Genomic DNA, 23250 nt, shown 5'->3' with positions numbered 1-23250 from the left:
CTGGAAAGTTAATACCTACAATAACTGTGAACCCAACCCTGCATTTTAAGGTTATTTTCTAGGTGGGTCTATATTTTGTATTTTTTACTCTGATTAAATTAAACAGGTTTGCATATTGAAAATTATGCTCTATTGAAAATAATCCAAAGCATTAGTTTAATTTTTCTAATAGCATCCCTGGGACCGTAACCAGTGAGAGAAGTATTTGTTATACCAATATACATGTGTTTGCTTCATGCTATTACTGAAGAGCTTGTGTTTTCTCTGTGGTTGAATTGGGAAATTCTGAGTTTGGCAGTAAGTTTACAGTGACATCTGTAGATTAGCCCCTTGAACAAGCAATAAAATAGTATTGCCAAAAAGATTGATGGCTCATGCTAAAAATTAACGTAGTATGGTTAGTTAGATAGTTATCCTTCTGCTTAGTTCTGAAATGTTAAGAAAGGAACCTGTTGTGCTTTGTGCCATCCAGTAGGTATTTATAAAATGAGCTCTATGTGAAAGACAATGTGAGGGCATACCTGGATGAATTAGGACAGTTCTTTGCTCAGAGAAAGTACACACTGGGATTAGAAGGTAACCTGATTAAGTAAAAGTCTCTGTGTAGACTGTGCTAATCAGAGAGCACTTGCCCTTCTAGGGAGGGTGTAGTGAATTATTGTCATGTGGGATCTAAGCTTAGAGTGATCGGATCTGATAGTAAGAGAATTCCCAAATCTAGATTTCTGTGCAATATTCTGATTTTTTTTTTTAGTGTACTGATTTTTAAGTATTATTCACATTTTTAAAATATTATGGTTGGGTCATATTGAGTCTGCAAGCTGCCATATTATGACCTTGGCTTATAGTTGGTTGAATAAGAAAAATAATAGCTATAAAAGAGGTGTGATCAGGTGATATAGTTGAATTATATGAGGAAAACAAATCATACAGTTGTTCAGAGGAAGGATCGATTTCCTCCATTTGCAAAAATTGAGCAGTATTTATGTTGAATCTTAGAGAATGGGTGGATATTAGAGAGATGAGAATAAGCGCTTTCCAGTAGGAAGGTCAGCATTAGCAAAGGTGTGGAAAGGAAAGCATGGAGCATATAGGAGGAAAATAAAGAAAATTCATTTTAGCTGAACTCAGGATATAAGTAGGGACTCTATGAGATTCTTAGAATATAAGCTGAAGAATTGGCTTGAGGTGTATTAGAAAAACCTTAAATATTGGGAACATGAGTTTGGACGATTTTCTGTGAGTAGTAAGAAAAAAAATATGAAAGATTTCTGAGCTGAAAAAGGGCCAGTATCAGAGCTGTCTTCCAAGTAGACCAGTGTTTCTTACTTCTGTCAGACCCAGGTCTTCTTATAACATATTTTATAATATTCTCTTACCTTGAAGTAAAATTCATAGAAATAACTTATCTGCACATACACATATTTCAGAAAATTAATGTAATACCTAAACTTTGATCCAGAGCAGAAATTAAAAAGACAGTAATTTAAAGTAGTACACATTAAACGTGTTGTGCTCAAGCACAGCTGTGCTAGAAGACAGAACTGTAATCAAATGTTTGCACCTATGTATGTACTGTTGTCATGAACATGACAACTCTAAATGCAGAATGTTGTATTTGTACCATCAGTGATGTGACCTCAAGTGGTGAAAAACTCTTAATAAAGTTCCCAACAAAGCAAAGTACGTTTTTCCTCAGTCTACCTGGTACACTCAGAAAATTTAGAATAAACTCCATGCTTTGTAAAACAGGTCCAAGGCTCAGACAACTAAGGATAAGCTTTTCACTTAGGAATATCAGGCAGTGGGGCACCTGGGTGGCTCAGTCGTTAAGCATCTGCCTTCAGCTCAGGTCATGATCCCAGGGTCCTGGGATCGAGCCCCGCGATGGGCTCTCTGTTCGGCGGGAAGCCTGCTTCTCCCTCTCCCACTCCCCCTGCTTGTGCTCCCTCTCTCGTTGTCTCTCTCTCTGTCAAATAAATAAAATCTTTAAAAACAAACAAACAAAAAAAGGACTATCGGGCAGAATCTTCACGAGGTCGTGCAAAATACGAGACAATTTTTTTTGTGTACTGTCCCAAACATTCCAGGATGTCTAGCATTTCCAGCCTTTGCTCGATAGAGGCCAGTAATGCCCCTCACCCCCTGCCCCAAAATCATTGTGACAATTGAAATCACCCCTACACATTCCTAATGTTACCTTAGGAGATGATACTACTTCTGTTGAGACCCTCTGACATAGACAAATGTAGAGTTTCTAAATTAAAGTATTAGGGTGTTGCAGTTTAGGTAAGAGTAGATAGATGTAGATTTAGGACAGTAAGGGTAGAGATTTTTTAAAGGAGCAGTTAAATGGAAGAGCAGCCATTGAAATGGAATTGACAGGATTTGGCGATGGATTGAGTATGTGGCGAGGAAAGGATTGATTTAAAAAATGACTGGGATTTCTAGCTATATATACACCTGGGAAGTTGGTGGTACTAATAACAAGAATAGGAAATGAAGGAATAAATTCGAGAGGGTAGAGGGAGTTCACTTTGGGATGAACTTAATGCAGTTGGATGTGAGTGGAGATTCCCACAAGTACCTGGAAATGCAACATCAGAGCTTCAGGATGTAGCTCAGAGCTAGAGCAAAAGGTTGAGGGGTTAGCCACATCACAGCTCTGGCTAGGACAGGGGAATTTAAAAAGGAGATGGAGAGGAAGAAGAATAGATGGAATAGGAAGGAAGGATAGATGGAAGAAGAATAGGATGGATCCTTGAAGAGTGTACTTAAGAGGAGGAAGAGGTACAGAAGCAGAATGGTGATGAAGAGTTTCAAGAAGGACATTGAAAATTGCCTGTCTCGAAGAGGCAGTGGCAAATGTTTGTTCATTTGGTCATCAGAGTCAAATGCCCCCAAGAGGCAGCTGAGAGCCGAGATCTGATTCTACCAGTTAAATATTTAAACTTCACTTGATCCGATAGTTTACTCCATTTGAGTTACAGCTCTGTTTTCTGCTTACCTTTTTGTTATGTACCCGTCCCTGTAATTTTTTATATCAAAGTATTATTTTCATCATCTTTCCTGAATTGAGAGGGCTTGTTTTTTCTTTCATATAATGAAAAATAGTCTGCATTTATTTAGTCCCTTTTCATCTCTGGGTTGCATCATTGATGACCTGCTGCTAGTCAGCGCAGCGAACGGGAGTCCACAGGGAAGGTTGAAATAAAACTAAACAGGAGGGGAGAATAATGGCTCCTGAAGGCTTAACAGTGAAGAGTAGACTTGCAACACTATAAAATGGAATTGAAATCAAGCTAATTGTTCTCTGATGTTTTTTTAGGGTGTAAAACTGAATGGCCCAATGTTTTCATATATAAATGAATTTAAATAATTAGGATAATCTCCCTTTTTTTTGTTTTTATCAAATTGTGGTAAAATATATACAAGATTGAGGAGCCAATCATGCCATTTCCTAAGACATATTTATGGAACACCTAGGCTTATCATTTTAACCATTTTTAAGTGTTGTATAGTTGAGATTATCTAGACAGAAGTATCCAGTATAGTAGCCACAGGCCACATAAGGCTTTTGAGCTCTTGAGATGTGGCTAGTCCAAACTGAGATGTGAAATGGGAAATACTCAATGGATTTCAAAGACTTAGAATATAAAATATTTCGTTAATAATTTTTATATTGGTTACATCAAGTTGAAATTATATTTTGATACAGTGGGCTAATGGAATTACATATTTTTTTACTTTTTAAAGTAAATAGTAGAAAATTTTAATTACATATCTAAATTACTTCTGTGGTTTGTATTATGTTTCTGTTGGACAGCACTGTTTCCAAAGATTTTATTTTTAAGTAATCTCTACACCCAGCATGGGGCTTGAATCCACAACCCCAAGATCAAGAGTCACATGCTTTATCGACTGGGCCAGCCCAGTGCCCCTACCCAGATGATTCTGATGTCTCATATGACCATTGAGGAGCACCAACCAAGTCCTATCCCTTATTTTTTAGAGAAGAAACTGAGTCTCTAAATAGAGTGACAACAAATATAATCTTCATTTCAGTATGTTCTCCTAGCGTTTGTCCAGGTTGAAATTCATGCTCTACCCCTTTCATAAGTGGTATTTTTCCATTGTGTGAAACAGTGGCTTTTCACCAGCCCTTAAAGGTAGAATTGTGGCTGGCTTTATTTAGTCATTTTGTCTATTCCAAAACTGGTCATTCGGTGCTTTCCTGCATACGATGTCCTTGTCATAATGACTGTATTTTTTGTATTCTCAAGACGTCTTTATTAATTCTTACTATTACTTTTTGTTATAAAGGTAAGTTGTGAGGCTGATCTAATCATTAGAGTTTTAAACGTAGTTAAAGCTACGCCTGAATTATCACCATGATCATTATAATCTCAGATGCAGAAATAAAACCTACTTTTTTCTGCAGAATCTTAAGAGGCTTTATAAGCTCATTGTTGAGTTGTCATGAATGTCTGGGAATAATTTATCCATGGTTTTCTTAGAGGTTCCTTTACACATTTCAGGATGGCTCAAGGAATTAGCAGTTAGCCTTTGCAGAAGGTAGCCTGTGATCTGAGGCTTATCTTTGACTTATCTTAAGAGTAGAATATATTCTAGCAGACAGTTTTACTATTCAGCATTCTTTATTTGCTCAGGGTTGTTGGGTCATGGGTAGGCATGCAAATGTATACGTGCAGTCATAGGTAATACCCATCATTTCAAGCTCAAATCAGAAAGCTCATGATAGTCAAAGATTTATGAAATTTTATAAGTGGAAGGACCAAGGGATGCTTTAGTCTAGTACTCCTCTATAGCCTTGGAAGTTAAGGGAAAAGGACTAAACCAGAAAGCTTGCATTCAGTCCCCGTGCTCTTCACACCACTTTGGTGACCCTAAGTGAGTCGTTACCCTCCCCATGCTTTGCTTTTCTCAGCTATGAAGTGGAAATGCTAGAAGAGGGGAAGATGATGTTCCACTTGAAGAATACCATGGTTTGGGGATTGACTTTCCTTCTTTAGTGTTTGGTTTCTTACTAACCTCCCTGTTTTTCTCTTGAAGGGTCAGATGACTTGTCTGCAAAACTGTGGGATGTGAGCACAGGACAGTGCGTTTATGGCATCCAGACCCACACTTGTGCAGCAGTGAAATTTGATGAACAGAAGCTTGTGACAGGCTCCTTTGACAACACTGTGGCCTGCTGGGAATGGAGTTCTGGAGCCAGGACCCAGCACTTCCGGGGGCACACAGGGGCGGGTGGGTTGCCCTTTTTCAGGGGTTTCTACAGTTACTTTAACCTCATTCCTTAAAACCAGGAGCCAAGAATGTGACCCCGTTTTGTTTTCTTTTTGTTTTTAACTTAACCTGCCTTTCCCTCCTCTTTTTTCTTAGTCATAGCAATTAATCCCTTTATTTAAGGTACTCCTGTTTGGAATTTTTTCCTGAATTTTGCTTTTCCTTCGCGCATTTTAAAACTCTTCTCTGTACCCTTGTGCTGGGAGGGGGTGGTTCTCCTTATGTGTTTCATTTATACCCTGTTGAACAGTCAGTTCATTTTGCTTTAGTCAGATTCCATACCTCCAAATCGAGCAAGTTCTACACTTGTAAATTCAGTCTACTCTATTTGTAGAATCAGGGCTCAAAATCCTTTGGAGTGACAGTAGTTCTCAGATTGTATGATCCACACATACTATGTTGAATTGGAGCTTGGTTGACAATTGATTAAAATAAACCAGTACCTAGAGATAAGATAAAGGAAACAGATATGTGAATATTTCCTAATAATTTTATAGTGGCCTAGTGTGCAGAAACTGGTCATTTGAATATAGCTTTGAGACCTGAGCTGCTAAACTCTCCTGCATTGTATTTTGGAGCTTTGTGCAGAAATCATGTTGAGCTGTTTCCCAGCCTCTTGTGCATCAGCTCCCTTCTTCCTTTCCTCCATTTAACCACTGCCTCAGCCTTGGAGAGTCACGTCTGTGATCTTAAGCATCACGTTTTATGAGCAGTCTTCTTGGACTCCCTTCTGCTATAGGTTTCCCCGATAACCTATATTTTGTCATAACACTCATCATACAAATAAGTATGGTAATCTGATTCCTCATCAGGCTATACACGCTAGGAGGACAGGGGCCCTGCCTGTCTTGTTCACCCTGAGGTCCTGAGTTCCTTGTATTGTGTCTGGTGCTCAGTAATACTTTGAAGTGAACCTAGCTATTTTGCTGAAAACAATTTTTTCCCCATTTTGTTTGCCATCTTATACATTTTTCCTCAGTCTATTTGTTACCACTTGCTTTTTAGAAATTAATATTGGAAGATATATGATTTAGTATGGTATATATTGAATTGAGTGTACTGTTCCGTATGTCAGGATGTACATTGACTTCCAGGTGATTTTATACCTGATCAACTTCAAGAGCTCTGCTCAAAAAATTTCTTCCTTGCTGTTCCTTGACATTGCTATGGCTTTTCCTAACTCCATGCCTTTGCTGTTCCCTCTACCTGCAATATTCTTTCTTTTCTTGACAAACTCTACTCATCCTTCAGGGCCCATCTCCAATATCGCCTCTTCCCTGAAGTCCTCCCTGATACCCCTGGGCAGAGTTAGTCATTCTCCTTGGTGTTTCCCTAGCAAGAGGTAAACATTTAATTTTTTTGGACTCCTCCTTCACCCTTCACTTAGTTCCTTAAGGAAAAGCCCAGTGTCTTCATCTCTGGGTCCCCAGTGTTCCTTTAGAGTTTGGCAGGCATTTAAAAACAAATGTTTGAGTACTTGCTATAGTCAAGCACTGTTTTAGGTGCTGGGGGTACACCCGTGAAGAAATTCAGATAATTGGAGAGAATGGCTTAAGTCTGACCTTTGAGATACTTGTGTGTGTTTTGTTTTTCTCATTACACTGACTTTTCTTGATTATGGGTATTGTTTTCTTGATTATGGGTATTATTCTGACATTTTGTCTCGTGATGAATATGCAAATCTGAGTAGGGCCACCTTTGTATGTTGTATTTTCCCTGCACGAGCTGGATTAGTTTTGTGGCGTGTCAGGCAGGCAGGTCTGAGTGGGAATGCCATTATCTCCAGCACTGGTTTTACCTCTCCCTTCGAAGCTAGCACACGTATAAGGGATTCTGTTATTCCAGGGACGTTCCATCCTTAGAATAATAAGCTATAATAATAACAAGAATTTTGAAATGGATATGTTTTTTATCATAAAATTCTTAGTTGAGTAGCACCATTCTTATAGTATCTCTGGTTGAGAAATTATACAATTGGTTAGCTAGGGAGAATGAACGTGATTGAACTCTATTATGAAAGACCCTCCCAGGGGCATGTGTTAACTTTGTGTATGTTATATATACTAGTGTTTAGCGTTGACTACAATGATGAACTGGATATCTTGGTGAGTGGCTCTGCAGACTTCACTGTGAAAGTATGGGCTTTATCTGCTGGGACGTGCCTGAACACACTCACCGGGCACACGGAATGGGTCACCAAGGTAGGAAGACTTACAGAAGAAATCTCCTTGACATCAGGCTTTGTAGGGGTGAGGGAGCTGGGGGTGGGGTGGAGGATGCTAGGTGCTTTCTTGTAAGTGGTAGGTGAGCTGTAAGATGGAGCAGATGTACCCACAATGCACGATGGCCTGCAACAGTGACCAGCCAAGTAAAAGACACTTGGTAAATAGTTTAACAAATGAATGACTTATGGACGTGGAAAAATGCCCACAGTGTATTCGGTGGGTAGAGGGAGCAAATAAACAGGTCATAGACAAAAAACTACATTGTAGAGTCTGATAGCAGTTTCTGAACAAATGTGTTATGCACCAAAATGTTATAGTTTATTATTACTTATGGAATTGTAGGTGCTTTTTTCCCTTTAGGTTAAGCATATTTCTTTTTTAATCAGGAAAGCAATTTTCACCTTGAAAAAATAATAATCGCAAGAAGTGGAATAAAGAAAAACGTATGGGATCTTTAAAAAAATATTGTGGTGGTTTCTTATTTTCAAAAAAAGGTGGCTGTGAGGATCAAATGCAGTATTAATCATGGGAATGTCATGCAGAAACACTTTTCCTGAGCTTCCCATCTTCCCATTCCTTTCTGTGCAGGACAGAGGATACAGGAGTGAGCAAAACAGACCCAGGCTTGACATAGACGTTAGCCCAGTAGGAGAAATAGTTATTAAACAGTAATTTCGCAAATAAATGTACAGTTGCAAATGGTGTTAAGTGCTTTGAAGACAAAGTGCGGTGCTCTGTGAAAAAGTCTCGAAGGTATCTAGTTTAATTCATTCAGGGAGAGCTTGAGAGAAGGGACAAAACATGAAGAAGAAATTGGAGGTAGCTGGATAAAGAGTAGTAGAGTGTTTCAGAGTGTGCAGTATGTGCCCAGGCCCTGAGGTGGGAAGGATCCTAGAACATTTGATGGCCTGAAGGCCAGTGGAGCTGTGTTGTGGTTGGGGGCGGTATGGGAGAGGTGGCCATCATGTAGACCTTCCTTGGCCATGTTAAGGATTTGGTTGTCATACGTGTAGTAGGAAACAGTTGAGTGTTCTGAGCAAGGAGCTGTGTGATTTATGTTTTAAGAAAATAACTGCTAAGTAAAATATGGATTAGAGTTGGGCACAAACAGACCGAGGGAGGCCAAGTAGGCTTTTGCAATAATCTAAGGAAAAGATACCTGTGGCTTGGACCCAGGTGGCAGGGAAGAAAGAGAAGATCATGCATGAAAGATATGTCTTTAGGGGAAAGCCAGCTGAACTTACCGACTAATGGGGAACAAAGAAGGAGGAATAAGAGCCTCCCAGTGGGTTTTAGGTTAGGTGGGTGAATGTGTTTTTCTGAAATAGGTGGAGCTAAAAGGACAGTTGGTGAGAAGATCAATAACACCACTAAACTGTACACTTAAAATAGCTGAGAATAGTACATTTTATGTTAATGTATCTTTTATCTCAGTTCTGTATTGGGCACATTGAATTATTTAAATGGAAAAGTTACATAAGACAATTTGGTGTTATGTTAAAAACATTGGACTTGGGGCCAGGACACTGTGATGTCTTAAGACAAGTCACTCGTCCCTTCAGGGCCTGAGTTTTATCTGATAAATGTTCTTGTGAATTCTGAATGAGATGATGGGACAGGACCCAGCAGGGCATCTGTGTGTAGTACGTCTGTCAGTTTCAGTTGAATCTGCAACCCAGACTTCTGAAGAAGTGAGCTTGGCCTCCCTCTCACTTGGTGCTGACTTACTACAAAAATAACTAGCCCCTAAATGTTTACAGACTATCCCAAGTGCTAATGGAATGTTAGCTTTTATTATATCATCATCATCCTCACTTAATTGTTTTATTTCATTTTCATTGCAGTTATGAGATATAATACATGCCTCATCCCCTATTTTAAAGATGAGGAAGTTGAGAAACTCTTGCCCAAGGTTGCAGAGTCAGTATATGGCAGATTCTGGTACCAAGTCCAGTGCTTTTTCCGTTATAATGCATGTGCTCAGGAAAACCGATCATTCGTATCTGCTTCTAGGTCTATGGGCTGTTTTCTTTCCTGTTCCTCACATTTTCTGTAAAGTCACATTTTACAGTTTTTAAAATCATTCCTAATGTTTGCTTCCAGACTAAAGTGGAAATTAAATGCTGCCAACAATTTATTTTTAAAGAATTTTCTTTTTTTTTTTTTAGATTTTATTTATTTATTTGAGAGAGAGAGAATGAGAGAGAGAGCACGAGAGGGAAGAGGGTCAGAGGGAGAAGCAGACTCCCTGCTCAGCAGGGAGCCTGATGTGGGACTCGATCCCGGAACTCCAGGATCATGACCTGAACCGAAGGCAGTTGCTTAACCAACTGAGCCACCTGGGCGCCCTAGGCAATTTTAGATCCTACTGACAATGTAGAGAATCTGGTTGTACTAACTAGAGGCTAATGTGGTTGTAGCATTACAGCTTCGCTCTTCTAGCATACCATCTCATTTCAGGCTCTTCTTCATATTTTAATTTTTAAAAAAGCAATATAGAAATAGTTTTAAATGGATCATTCTGAAACATGGATGTTTATATTTCTAGGTGGTTTTGCAAAAGTGTAAAGTCAAGTCTCTTTTGCACAGCCCTGGAGACTACATACTCTTAAGTGCGGACAAATATGAGATCAAGGTGAGGTTTTCTCCTCCATTAATTCACCTCATCAAAGGAAAACTGGCAAATACAAGAAAATTAAAATGGTGCAGCACAGGGGGAATATTTCAAGGGAAGCGGGAATGTCTTAGTATAAGCCATCTTAAACTCCTTGGAAAGAGAATTATTATTTCTATGTATGAAGCAGTTTCTTTTCTTTTTTAAGATTTTATTTATTTATTTGTCAGAGAGAGAGACTGAGGACAAGTGGGGCAGAGGGGAGCAGCATTTAGAGGGAGAAGCAGGCTCCTGCTGAGCAAGGAGCCTGATGCGGGACTTGATCCCAGGATCCTGGGATCATGACCTGAGCCAAAGGCAGACGCTTAACTGACTGAGCCACCCAGGTGTCCCGTATGTACGAGGCAGTTTCTACCCCTGATTTGTAAATGAAGAAAAAAAGATCCACAGAAATTTATCTTCACATTCTGTTTTCTTAAGACCCATATCTCATACCCTTTTAATTCTCAGACCTAAACTATGAAAACATAAAAATTTACTTGTGTAATAAAAAAAAACAATTTGCAAAAACTTTACAGAGCACTCTTATATATGTTCTTAGTGCATTTTTAAAACTATTCCATGTGGGTAGGTATCTTCATTGTGGGAACTGAGGTTCAGAGAGGTTAAGTATTATATCTGAGATCACACAGTACATACATGTAGCATCAGAGCTTGAACCCATGCCTGTCAACTATAAAACCTGAGGTCTTTCCAGTTTACTTCACTTTTTATCTGGCTTCGGCAAACACAAATCACATTGTTTAAGGACAAGCTTTTCTATGGTGATGTGATTTGTCATCTTCCCTAATTTTCTTTTATCTGTAGATTTGGCCAATTGGAAGAGAAATCAACTGCAAGTGCTTAAAGACATTGTCTGTCTCTGAAGATAGGAGTATCTGCCTGCAGCCAAGACTTCATTTTGATGGCAAATACATTGTCTGTAGTTCGGCACTGGGTCTCTACCAGTGGGACTTTGCAAGTTATGATATTCTCAGGTAATGTTTCTTTGAGCCTTCACCTATGACAGTCTGTTCCTGTTTAGTTTTTTGTTGTGGTTTAATAGTAAAGACCAGACTAAGTATTTGGATAAACCAGTCAGTAGCTTGAATCTGGGAAATGTTATAAACAGAGTTATATGCTGAAAATCACACACCTAAAAAATATTTTAGAGGCAATTATTACAGAGTTTTATGCTAGAGCTTAGAAGATGTAGGTTCTAATCTCTTCCCCTTACTGTGTCACTTCCCTTTTCAGAATTGAACATGCTGGGCAACCCTCTTGGGTTCTGTCTCTCTTCGGGAGCTTTTTATTAGCCCTCAATAAACTTTGCCCACCAAAAAAAAAAAAAAAAAAAAGAATTGAACGTGCTTTTCCGGAAGATGAGGGGCTTGGATGAAGAGATCTTTCAGGTCCCCTAGTTCTGATACATTTTTTTTAATATATTTTTTTAAGATTTTAGACCGATAATGTGTATTTAGTAAAATAGTGATATATTTATAAAGTTTCTTATTTTAATTCCAGTATAGTTACCACTGTAGTATTATTACTGTCAGATGTACAGTATAGTGATTCATCACTTCTGTATGTCACTCAGTGCCCCTCATGACAAGTGCATTCCTTAATCCCCATCACCTATTTCACCCAACCCCCCCCCACCTTCCCTCTAGTAACCATCAGTTTGTTCTCTATACTTAAAAGTCTGTTTCTTGGTTTGTCTCTCTTTCTCTTTTCCCCCCCCTTTCTTTGTTTTGTTTCTTAAATTCTACATAAGAGTGAAATCATATGGTATCTCAGACTTATTTCGCTTAGCATTATACTTTCTAGCTCCATCCATGTTGTTACAAATGGCAAGATTTCATTTTTTATGGCTGTTTAATACTCCTGTGTGTGTGTGTGTGTGTGTGTACACCACATCTTTATTCATCTGTTGATGGACACTCGGGCTGCTTCCGTATCTTGGCTATTGTTAATACTGCTGCAATAAACATCAGGGTGCATGTATCCCTTTGAATTAGTGTTTTGTATTCTTTGGGTAAATACACAGTAGTGCAATTACTGGATTGTAAGGTAGTTCTCTTTTTTAACATTTTGAGGGAACTCCACACTGTTTTCCACAATGGCTGCACCAGTTTGCATTCCTACCGACAGTGCAAGAGGGTTCCTTTTTCTCCACATCCTCACCAACACTTTTTATTTCTTACGTTTTTGATTTTAGCCATTCTGACAGGTACGAGGTGATAGCTCATCATGGTTTTTTGTTTTTGTTTTTGTTTTAGATTTTATTTGAGAGAGAGAGAGAGCGTGAGTGAGCATGAGCAGGGAGAGGGGCAGAGGGAGGAGCAGACTCCCCGCTGAGCAGGGAGCCCAATGCAGGACTCGATCTCAGGACCCTGGGATCATGACCTGAGCCAAAGGCAGATGCTTAACCCACTGACCCACCCAGGCACTCCTCATCATGGTTTTGATTTGCATTTCCCTGATGATGAGTGATGTTGTATATCTTTTCATGTGTCCGTTGGCCATCTGTATGTCTAGTTCTGATATTTTAAGTTCTACTTCCTGGTCAGTGGAATTCTGCATTGAGGGATCAAGTGGCCTTCTGTTGACTAGTAGAAAGACAGAGGTATTTATAGAAAAATAAAACTTATAGGGTTTTTTCCTGGTTCATGGCCAAATAATTTTGTGATTCATTGCATACCTTAGACCCTTCTTGGAGATTGATGGTATCTGTAAGCATGTTGGAGGCTAATGGAAGCCAGTGCTATATGGTGGCTAAGAGAAATTATTTTGGTGGGGCATCTAGGTGGCTCAGTTGGTTAAGCATCCGAACTCTTGATTTTGGCTCAAGTCATGATCTCAGGGTTGTGAGATCGAGTCCCATGTCAGGCTCCACTCAGTGCATGGGGCCTGCTTGAGGATTCTCTCTCTCCCTTTCCCTCTGCCCCTCCACACACCCCCACCCTGGGCATGCATGCTCTCTTTCTCTCTAAAAAAAAAGAGAGAGAGAGAAATTATTTTGGTGATAATCCTTGATTTAAAACCGGCGCGACCTCCTGTAAATTGGAGGATTTTATGTAAGTTTCTTAACCTTTCTGTGCCTCAGTTTCCTGATCTGGAAAGTGAAGATCAAATGAAGTACCTGTAATGAGGACCAAGCACAGGACCTGGCCGATCTTTATTACTAATAGCTCTGAGAAGCCCTACATAAAGAAGCCTGCTTGAATTCATTTAACCTACTGTACCTCTCACTTGTACTTTTTTTTGAGGAACACCTCTTTTACCACCTCACAGAATTAGTGTTCTGTGGCATGGTTCAGGAAATGCTGACTTGCAGTAGTACAGAAAATTGAACGTTCTCGTCGTTGTTTTTATGCATGACTGTTTGAGGTCAGCTGTATGGTATCTGTCATACTAGCCAGCAGGACTTCGGTGGGTCCTGTCTCTCTGGTCATACAGTTATAACCCCTTTTATGTCTTCCTGGAATCAGACCTACATTTCTAACCATTTAAGATTCCAAACTGTCAGAATCATTTCTAGATATGATTGATAATTATGCTTTGAGAAAAAAAAGACTGGAATAGATCCCAGAAAACATTAGTCTAAGCATTTTGTTTTATAGATGGGGAAAATGAAGCCAAGAGCAGGTATGGGCCTTGCCCAGCATCCCACAGCTCATTCTAGTCCTGCATCCAACCATCTGTCTGTCCATCTATCTGTCTGTCCATCCATCCATCCTGGCATCATCCAGCAGTCATATGCTTAAGGTACCAGCAAGCCAGAGAGAAGGAACTTTTGAAAGAACTTGATACTTCGCAAAAATCCAAGTAGTCACCGTGGGAAAATCAGACCTTTTATAATTTAGTATTGTGTTTGTTTGTTTTTAAAGATTTTATCTATTTGAGAGAGAGAGCATGAGCTGGGTGAGGGGCAGGGGGAGAAGCAGACTCCCCACTTGAGCAGGGAGCCTGATGCGGAGTTCGATCCCAGGCCTCCAGGATCATGACCTGAGTTGAAGGCAGACACTTAACCAACTGAGCCACCCAGGCATCCTTTATTGTTCAATTAAGGCTTGGATGGGAGGGATGCAGAAGTAAGGTGGAATAGAGGTATCATCATCTTTTTAATGCTTTGAGTTTCTAAAGGTTTTAATTTGATCCTGCATCTACCTTTCTCACGTATGTATTTTTCTTACTCTGAGTGGAGTGTAGAGAGTCCAGAGAGCCAGATGAAAGTTGTGTTAATTTTGGGGATTCGGGTACACTAGCTTTGAGCAATAAATCTGCAGAATTGTTTGCTGCCAGGAAGTGTTAGATTCAGATTTCTTGGAAAGGGAGACGTTTTATCTCTTGCCTCCTCCCCACTTCCAGCAACACAAATAAACCAGCCTCTTTTGAAATCTTAGTGCAACTCCTTTGGCCTCAGTTGCTAAGATCAGATAGGGCTACTTAGGCTTTGAAGCTAACTGAAAAGAAGCAAAGTGCAAATGGTAGCATGTTGCTCAATAAATCTAAGATATGATGCAATCTCTGGAACTGAGTTATCTTAGTATAACAAGCAGGGTTATTTAAGTTCAAGGGCCCAGACTGCATAGCAGGGATGTCTGTTTACAGTTCTCAAGTAATCAAAGTTAAAGGGGCAACGAGCCTGTCAAGACCTGTATTCTCCTCTGCAACATATTTTTGCTTCAGTCTTCGGAGTTGGCTCATCTTCACCAGGCTTAAGTCCTATCCCCAGCCACCCAGTTATCTAAGTTCTGATTATTTCCTGCTTTGCATCGGTGATGTGGGGCTTACTAGACTTTCTTGCTGTTTTCCCAGTTTCCTTTGGATTTGCTTTGTAGGAGTTTTTATGTGCCCATGTTCATTGCACCAATGCTGCATTCATTAGCAGGTAGTTATTGAGCATTACCTGTGTTTAGGTATTGGGATCTACACTGGGAGCCTGTAGAGATACCACACTGGTGGAAATTACTAACCCGCAGAAGGGAAGATTGACATTAAATAGCTAATTACCTAGGGATGTTTTCATGGTTGGGCTGAGGGCCACACTGTGTGTCGTACTTCGAGACCCCATCCCGTTGAGGAGTAAGGGAAAGCTCTTTGAGGAAGAGTTTGGGCTAAGCTCCGAAGGATGACTATCTGCATTAACTAAGTGCCAGCAGTGGGTGTGCAGTAAGGAGCATTGGACGCCAAGAAACCAGTCTGTTCAAAGGCCCTGAGACTGAAGGAGCCTGGTGCTGGAGATGTGAGTGCAGTAGAGAGTCCTAGAGGGTTTAAAGTTAAATGAGGTGGTAATAGGATTACATCTTAAGGTGAGATTAGCTGATTGAAAGGGGCCGAGAGTAGATGTGGGGAGACCAGTTGGAACTGTTGGCAGCAGTGCAGGCAAAAGAGACAAATTGGGTCAGAGTCGTGGCAATTTAGATAATAGTGAATGAAGTAGGAGAAAATTTAAGAGGTAAAATCGATAGATGGTGGTGATTGAATTGGTGGCTTGAATAAGGAGGAGAGTTGGAGGATTGCCATGTTTCCTAGCTTGAGCAACGGGGTGAAAGAACAAGCCAGGAAGTAAGGAGGAGAAACAGGTTTGGCCAGCGAGTTCGGTTTGGGATGACTTGAGTGCGAGGAACAGGTCTTTTTCATGACTAAATGCCCTCCCTTCCTAACATGAGGTGAAATCTGCTTCGCTGTAACTCTTTGCCTTGGACCTAGTTCTCTGTTCTAGAGCTCGTCATATCTGGCCTCACACATCCTTCACTTTGTATTTATAGGTGATGATCAGCTATAGTTTCCCTGTCCCTGCGAATTCTTTTTCTACCCCTCTCAGCTGATCTCCTTCACCTGTTCCTTATTTGTCCTGGTAACCAGGCCACGCCCGTTCTGGTTGACCTCTTAGACAGTAGTGTCCTTGTTGGAACTCGGGTTAACCGTCACGGGGCCCGGAACTATTGTCGCAGAGCACAATTTGCATATCCTTCTCTTGTAGCTCTTCCTAGTGCCTCCAAAGAGGACATCAGCTTTTCTTGTCAGCCTTTTGCCTCACTAAGTATGCAGACAACAGACTGTGTGGTTTTGTTTTTGTTTTTCATTTATGCTGCTGTTTGGCTGGATCTCTCCCATTTCTCTGTGCCTTTGTCATCAGCATTTGGGGAAAGTGAAGGCTGTCTGTCCTCCCGCTCCCCGAGTTTTCTGTTAACAACTTCGGACACATTTATTATTAATGTTTCTGGATTATTTAGGAACACTTCAGTCTTTCAGCCTCTACTGTTTTTAGAGTTTGCTACCTGCTGAATAGACTAGTATGTGAGTCACTTGGTTTCCAGGCTTAAGAGGCTCCCCTAGGCCAGTATTCTAGATTTGATGAATCCATCTTTTTACCTGGTAGTAACAGTGATTGCATCCCAGTTCTTACTGGTAACTGACCAGTTGTGAATCCTTAGACAAAGTATGTGTGCCAGCTGGACTTGAGTTTTCACATCTTGGAAATGAGATGTTAAGTGAGATCATCTGTAAGATCCTTTTCAGTCTTGGGCATTTTGTGCTTTCAGAAATGTTCATCAGATGCCTCCTTTCTCCTTATGTGCCTGGGCTGTCATGTCATTGTGAAGGGCTTTTCCCCCTTCCCCTTTCTTAAGGAAGCCTAGTTTTTCGTCTGTTCCATTTTATGGAAAACTTTCCTTTAGCTCTCTAAATTTTCTTGAATTTGCATTGTTTTTCTATGTGTCCAGAAAAGATGACAGTGGCAGAAACAGAAGTGAAGTTGCCTTCTGGTTCATATTTCCTAACTCTCGTCTCTGTAGGGTCATCAAGACTCCTGAGATAGCTAACTTGGCCTTGCTTGGCTTTGGAGATATCTTTGCCCTGCTGTTTGACAACCGCTACCTGTACATCATGGACTTGCGGACAGAGAGCCTGATTAGCCGCTGGCCTCTGCCAGAGTACCGGAAATCAAAGAGAGGCTCGAGCTTCCTGGCGGGTGAAGCATCCTGGCTCAACGGACTGGATGGGCACAATGACACGGGCTTGGTCTTTGCCACCAGCATGCCTGACCACAGTATTCACCTGGTGTTGTGGAAGGAGCACGGTTGACGCCACGAGCTGACCACTGCTGACCGACTTTGGGTGCCGGGGCTGCGGGTTTTCAGTGCAACCTCTCTGGCAGCCGACTGCATGAACCAAAGTTCTCACCTAATGGTATCATCGCGCAATGCACAATCATTTATCTGTGTTTGCCAGGGGGCCAGGGCTCGGGGCGGGGGAGGGCTTGTTTTCTTGACACACAGCACAGCATGCTAATGGGGTACACCATTGACTTCATTTGTACTTAGTTACGTTGGTCAGTATAAGAGGATGCATTTGGGGTTCATCTTTCTTGAATATTGGTTTTCAGTAAAGAAGGTTAAATGGTTCATTAATCTGCTAATTGGTTGCCTGTAAAAACACAGTCTATTAAAGCTTCTTACCATCGCCTTTTTTTCTTTTGAAGTTGAAGCAAAGGTGCTATGATGTTGTTCCAGCAACTTCTCTCACGTGGAGTTTAGCTTTTATAACCGCCAGTGTTATAAAGACCACTGAGTCCTATGACATTCATGAACTCTCCACCAAATACCAGTTCTAAAGAAAGTTTGTCTTCCAGGGCAAATCAAGTTCTATAAATTGATTGTTCACAACACATTCTAAACTCTAGTACTCGGCAGAGTCAAGGTTGGCCATGTCTGAGGTGTAAGGGAGTTCTGGAGTTTTTGTTTCCATGTGGAGCAAGCTGGTCCTCAGTCCCCCACCGCTTGGGTGAGTGCACACAGGTGATGGGATATAGTAGAAAGAGCACTGAGCTGGAAGGTTGAAGACCAGCTCTGTTACCTAGCATCCCTGCAGTATACCCCTCAGTATATCACTTTCCTGGGCCCCATTTTCCCTGCCTGTGTTAAGCTAAGTGATTTCTAAGGTTTGGTCCTGTGTCTGCTGAGGTGTGGACAAAAGTTGGTATTTCAGTTTTGTCCGATTCATTATTTCTTTTAGGTTGAAGATACTTAAATGAAATCATTGGTACAAAGTTATTATCTATAAGGAAACCAGATAAATGACAAGGATGGATAAAGGGGGAATGTAGAAAATATAACAGATTCCACCTAGAAAATGTTAGCAACTGGATGAAATGCTAAGGGGAATCGTGGTTCTTTAGACAGAATGGGTGGTCTTGGAAAGAAAGACACCTGAACCTGACTTTTCTTGCTCCTTTGCCTCTAATCTGATGTGTGGCTTCAGGCAGATTAACTTTCTATCCCTGGACCCTCATGTTCATCTTTAAAATGAAGGAATTGCCCTAGATTAGGGTTCACAGACTCAAATGCCCGGGGCAGCCATTCACATGACATAAATGATTGGAACGTGCTGGGCAGGGTTGTGCTGAATCATGGAAAGCTCATCTAATGGGGCAGTTACTCAGCTCTGAGTGTTAGGTAGAAGTGAGCCCAGTGGTGGCAGCTCTTAGGATTTTTTTCAGGAGGAAGTGGAAATCCAGATTTTTATTTGAAATCTGATTTTTAACATGTTGACAGCTAATCGAGGGTAGTTTGAAATAGAGTGAGCTAAACAAAGTGTGTCTACGAGCTGCCGGTTTGTATCCTCCACCCTCTCATTCTTGTAAAGTTAGGTAACTCTGGCATCAGCAGTGGGAATGTTTTAACATAATTGTCACAGACATTAGGGAGAGAGTAGAGGGAGCCAGCCCCAGGATAATTCACCTGTTTCCCATTGTGTTACAGGAAAGTGAGGGGGCATATTTCATCTGTACACCAACAGGAAGTAGTTTGAAGATGAACACACAAACTGGAACCTCAGTTGTAGCCTCTGCCTGGGAGTGTGAGCGACTCATTCTTGCTGGCACCAATATAAAGCATATCCATTTCACAGGTGGACAGAGGGCTTGCTGGCAGAGCTGGGAAGGAAACCAATCCTGGTGGAGACCCAGCTCTCCCAGAATCCGCAGTAGCACGGAGCCAATGCCGTGAAGTTAACTCTAGAGAATCGGTGGTCAGTTTCAAGGACAGGTGTAGTTCATAGTCCTCTTGGGACTCTAAGGAGATTAGGCAAAAGAATAGTATCTTCTCCATCCCCAAAGTCCATCTCACACTGAGTTGTGTGCATGAGCTCTGCTCGGTCTTCCAGAAATGGACTGGGAATTGCGGCTGGGCTCCATTTTGCAGGAGCCTCAGGGGACGTGGGGCAGTGAGGAGGGCGAATGCCTTTTTCCTTTTCCTCCGACCTGAACACATCTCTGAGATCACTGATCGGATGACCATCCCTACTCCCACCTCACTTCCAGATACATCCAGCAGTTTCACAGGGCAAGTAATTACAGTTACTTGTGGGAAATTTTTTTTTTTTTTTTCAAATGACAAGCCTGGAACTTGTGTGGCATGTCCCATTTCAGTTTTCAGTGGATGCTGGAGTTATCCTCCTGGTGGTAGCTTGGTGCAGCTCATGTTGACAGCAGTACCTGAGGCAGGGGCTGGAGTCCTAGCTTTGATTCCTCCTCACAGAGGCCTTTGTTAGACCTGAGCATTTTATTTAATAGCTTTATAGGTGCCAGGTTTAATCAGACAAGTGCCAGTTTTTATGAAAATGAAAAGCTGACACATCCTTTAAAAAGCAAAGTGGAGGGTCAGTGAGAGAAGTGGGTACGGGCTAGCCGAAGCTGGAGTGGCGTAGTCCCCCTGCTTCGCGTTAGGGGGCTACCTTCCCCGCGCGTTGACTGCTGCTTCCTTAGCTCAGAGGGGAGGAAATTGCCTTTTCCTCTTTTTTTGTGAGCATTCTCATTTCTGGAAAATTTGTAAGTCATGGGCACAGAGACCCCATCCTTTTTTTACGAGCGTTGGATTTCTTGAGTGAAGTTGTGTGGTGGAAGCGAAGGGCTCCTTTCCTCTCGGGTTCATAAAGAGCAGGGAAACAACTTCAGGCTCCGGGGTGAGGATGAGGGTCCAGGAGAGCTGAGTGAGTGGGACGTTTTCACATTCCAAAGGGAGGTAATTTCCTCCAGGCCAATATTTGAAGTAATAAGTCAGATTTGTCAAAATTGGCCCTAAGCTGACCTTTAGACCTATCAGAGAAATAGGAAGAAAGACTTCTTTTCAGGGGTGGGGCTAGACGTTGAAAAGTTCCACAGGAAAGTACAGTTTTGGATAGCTTTTCATAAGTGGAAGGTAGGGGAATACTGCTATTAAATTTTAAGGATTGCACTTCATTTTTCATAGTTAAAAAAGACCGTTCTGGCCACTGCAGACACTTGTAAAGTATGAATGAGGATTATGTAATCATTCTAGTGTTTGTTCTCAGGAGAGTGATTACTGCTGTGCATTTAGAAAACATCTTAGGGAGAAAAGAAATATTTTTGGAAAGAGTATTATTTTAGACACAAAGTTGTTTGTTAGGTTAGGCGTTTTGACCTAACAGAGGTAGCTAAGGATGGTGGAGCCGGGCTTTACAACATTGCTTTGGCCAAACCCAGCCAGCTCCTTGAAGCTGTGGCTGTGTGCCCTGGCTTCTTGGGAACCTAGAGGTGAATCTTCCACTATCACTCTACCAGTCTCTGGGCCTCCTCCGCTGGGCCTCTTACGGGCCGAGGTGGCCTGCAAGTGCCTTTCTCAGTAGGGAAGTGTACAGAATCTGATCACCGCTCTAGGATGCAGTCTGGGGCAGGGCACACGGTCACCTTTGCCTTTAGGGACACAGAGTTTGTCGGGGTAGGGGCGAAGCTCTTTAGGTCTGTCCCCTTGACACAGGCTTCCTACCTGGTTATGCTGGGGCTTGCTAAGATATTTTTAAGACCACCAAGACCCTCTTGTGAATTATGCAGTTCCCAGCTAGAGTGTCTGATGGAAAGAGCAGGTTAGCATTTTTGATAGAAATGCCCACTAGCCATCTTTGGCAGTGTTCGATCAGAGGGTCCCTTGTGACTACTCTAGGAAAGTGAAAGTTTTTTCCAGAATAAATCCTCCAGTAGAGTCCTGGATAGTCTTTGCACCACTCCCTAGTCAGGCTGAATGATCATGCTCAGTGCAAGATGGATGTTTGCCATCAAGTAGTTTCAGTGTGCTTCCAGTCTTCCGTACAACAGGGAACTTTAGTTGCTTCAGGTTAGTATCACAGTCCTGAGGAGTGTAACCCCACTGGATTATTGCAGTTTAAACCCAGCTACTTCTCTTCGTGAATGTGCTCAAATTAAAATGTTTTTGCATATTTAAGCCTGGAAAATCATTAATTCAGATGACGAAGCTCACAATTATTCTGTGTCCCTCTATTCACATTGTGAACAGACGTATTTCACTAATTTAGACTTAGTGCTCTTGATGAGAACGCTCAGGTTGAAAAAGGCTGGTCTCACCAATCCAACGTCTGTGGCAGTGTGGTAAAAATGTTATCAACTCCTGTTTCACTAATTTGATGTATGTTGTGATCTAGGGAAAAGAGCTGAAGTTTCTATCTGAAGTGTCTTTGGGGTGCGGGGAGAAGGGATCGCCAAGGCAGATAGTGGAGCAAATGGGGGACAAGATGTCTCCATACAATGAGAAGTTATTTTCATGCATCACGGGAGCATTCTTCTACCATGGTGATTGTGCTAACTATAAATCATTGATACTTATACATTAAGGCAGGTTCTCTCAATTAGGCAACGTTTGGTTAGTCAAGTCCAAGTTATTGTTTGTACTTGAAAGTAATAAAGCTGCATTTCCTTAAAAATACATCCGGTAGTTAAGACTATTTTCTCAGGCACCTGGGTGGCTCGGTTGGTTAAGCGACTGCCTTCGGCTCAGGTCACGATCCTGGAGTCCCGGGATCGAGTCCCGCATCGGGCTCCCTGCTCAGCGGGGGGGTCTGCTTCTCCCTCTGCCCTCTTCCCTCTCGTGCTCTCTCTCTCAAATAAATAAATAAAATCTTTAAAAAAAAAAAGAAGCCTAGGTACCGGGCGCCTGGGTGGCTCAGTTGGTTAAGCGACTGCCTTCGGCTCAGGTCATGATCCTGGAGTCCCGGGATCAAGTCCCTCGTCGGGCTCCCTGCTCAGCAGGGGATCTGCTTCTCCCTCTGACCCTCTTCCCTCTCGTGCTCTCTGTCTCATTCTCTCTCTCTCAAATAAATAAATAAAATCTTTAGGAAAAAAAAAAAGTATTTTCTCACTTTCTTTCCTCAGTGAATTCAGATGGGACTTTTCGAGAGTGATTGCGTTTTAGAATGTGTTTTTAGAAATGGAACTGCCTCTCGTGTGAGCTAAAGCAGCTCTGTGCCTAGTAATTACTGTTTCTGCATGTTCTAGAATAGAAGCCCAACCTTACAACAATTTCTGAGTGAGATCCAAGAGGAAAACAATACATTGAAAAGTCAAATGCAAGGAAAGAATTTTGGCGACCTCCATGAGTAGGTGCAAATTGGGCGGGGGGGGGGGGGGGCGTCGGGAGGGGAGTGCCATTAATGCAGGTTCCAGATCTTGGGATTATATCTTCCTGCCTCCTCTACTCAGCCAATCCCATAGTTGGTTCGTTCTTAATTTAAAATTGTAGGACTCCTTGTCGTTTACCAAACATGGTCCTGTACCGTTGATCCCTAACAGTACCAACATAGGCAGATTGTCACTCTGTTACACAGAGTGTAAGCTTGGAAAATGGCTAATTGCTTGGAGGAGTAGTGAGTGGTGAGGAGGAGGTTGGGGCCCAGAGTGTTAGCCTCCACAGACCCAGGTCCTAGATTTTTCCCCCTTTCCTTGTTTCCCGTCCCACTCTCTGCCTACTTCAAGACTCTTCCATCCAAACCTGTGCGGCTCCCCTCCTCCTTTGGCCCCCCTCCCCCGTCGCCACTTGTGTGCGCCTTTCAAACCGTTGGCACCTGCCTCCAGGGCATCTTGCCAACCACTCCTTTGAGCACGTGGCTTCTCTGTTCAAACAACCACAGTGACTCCCTATTAACAACGGGGTGTCTAGATTTATTAACCTATCCATAATTGAGTTCTGACTCATCTCTTCAAACAGTTCTTGCTCTTTCTTTTCCTGACTTTGCACGTTGGGTCTTCTC

General features: G+C 41.8%; 1 protein-coding gene across 1 annotated transcript in view; it reads left to right on the top strand.

Moving 5' to 3' along the window:
• Positions 1-21938, top strand: part of FBXW2 (F-box and WD repeat domain containing 2) — a 28983-nt gene extending 7045 nt beyond the window's left edge. Inside the window, exons 4-8 of the mRNA XM_021691267.1 lie at positions 5074-5268; positions 7375-7508; positions 10081-10167; positions 11014-11183; positions 16989-21938. Coding sequence (XP_021546942.1) covers positions 5074-5268; positions 7375-7508; positions 10081-10167; positions 11014-11183; positions 16989-17277 — 875 coding nt within the window. The 3' untranslated portion in view covers positions 17278-21938. The remainder of the gene's footprint in view (positions 1-5073; positions 5269-7374; positions 7509-10080; positions 10168-11013; positions 11184-16988) is intronic.
• Positions 21939-23250: the final 1312 nt, after the last annotated feature.

The sequence above is a fragment of the Neomonachus schauinslandi genome, chromosome 13, assembly GCF_002201575.2.
Source record: "Neomonachus schauinslandi chromosome 13, ASM220157v2, whole genome shotgun sequence".
Classification (NCBI taxonomy): domain Eukaryota; kingdom Metazoa; phylum Chordata; class Mammalia; order Carnivora; family Phocidae; genus Neomonachus; species Neomonachus schauinslandi.
This window is presented reverse-complemented; position numbering and strand designations above follow the sequence as displayed.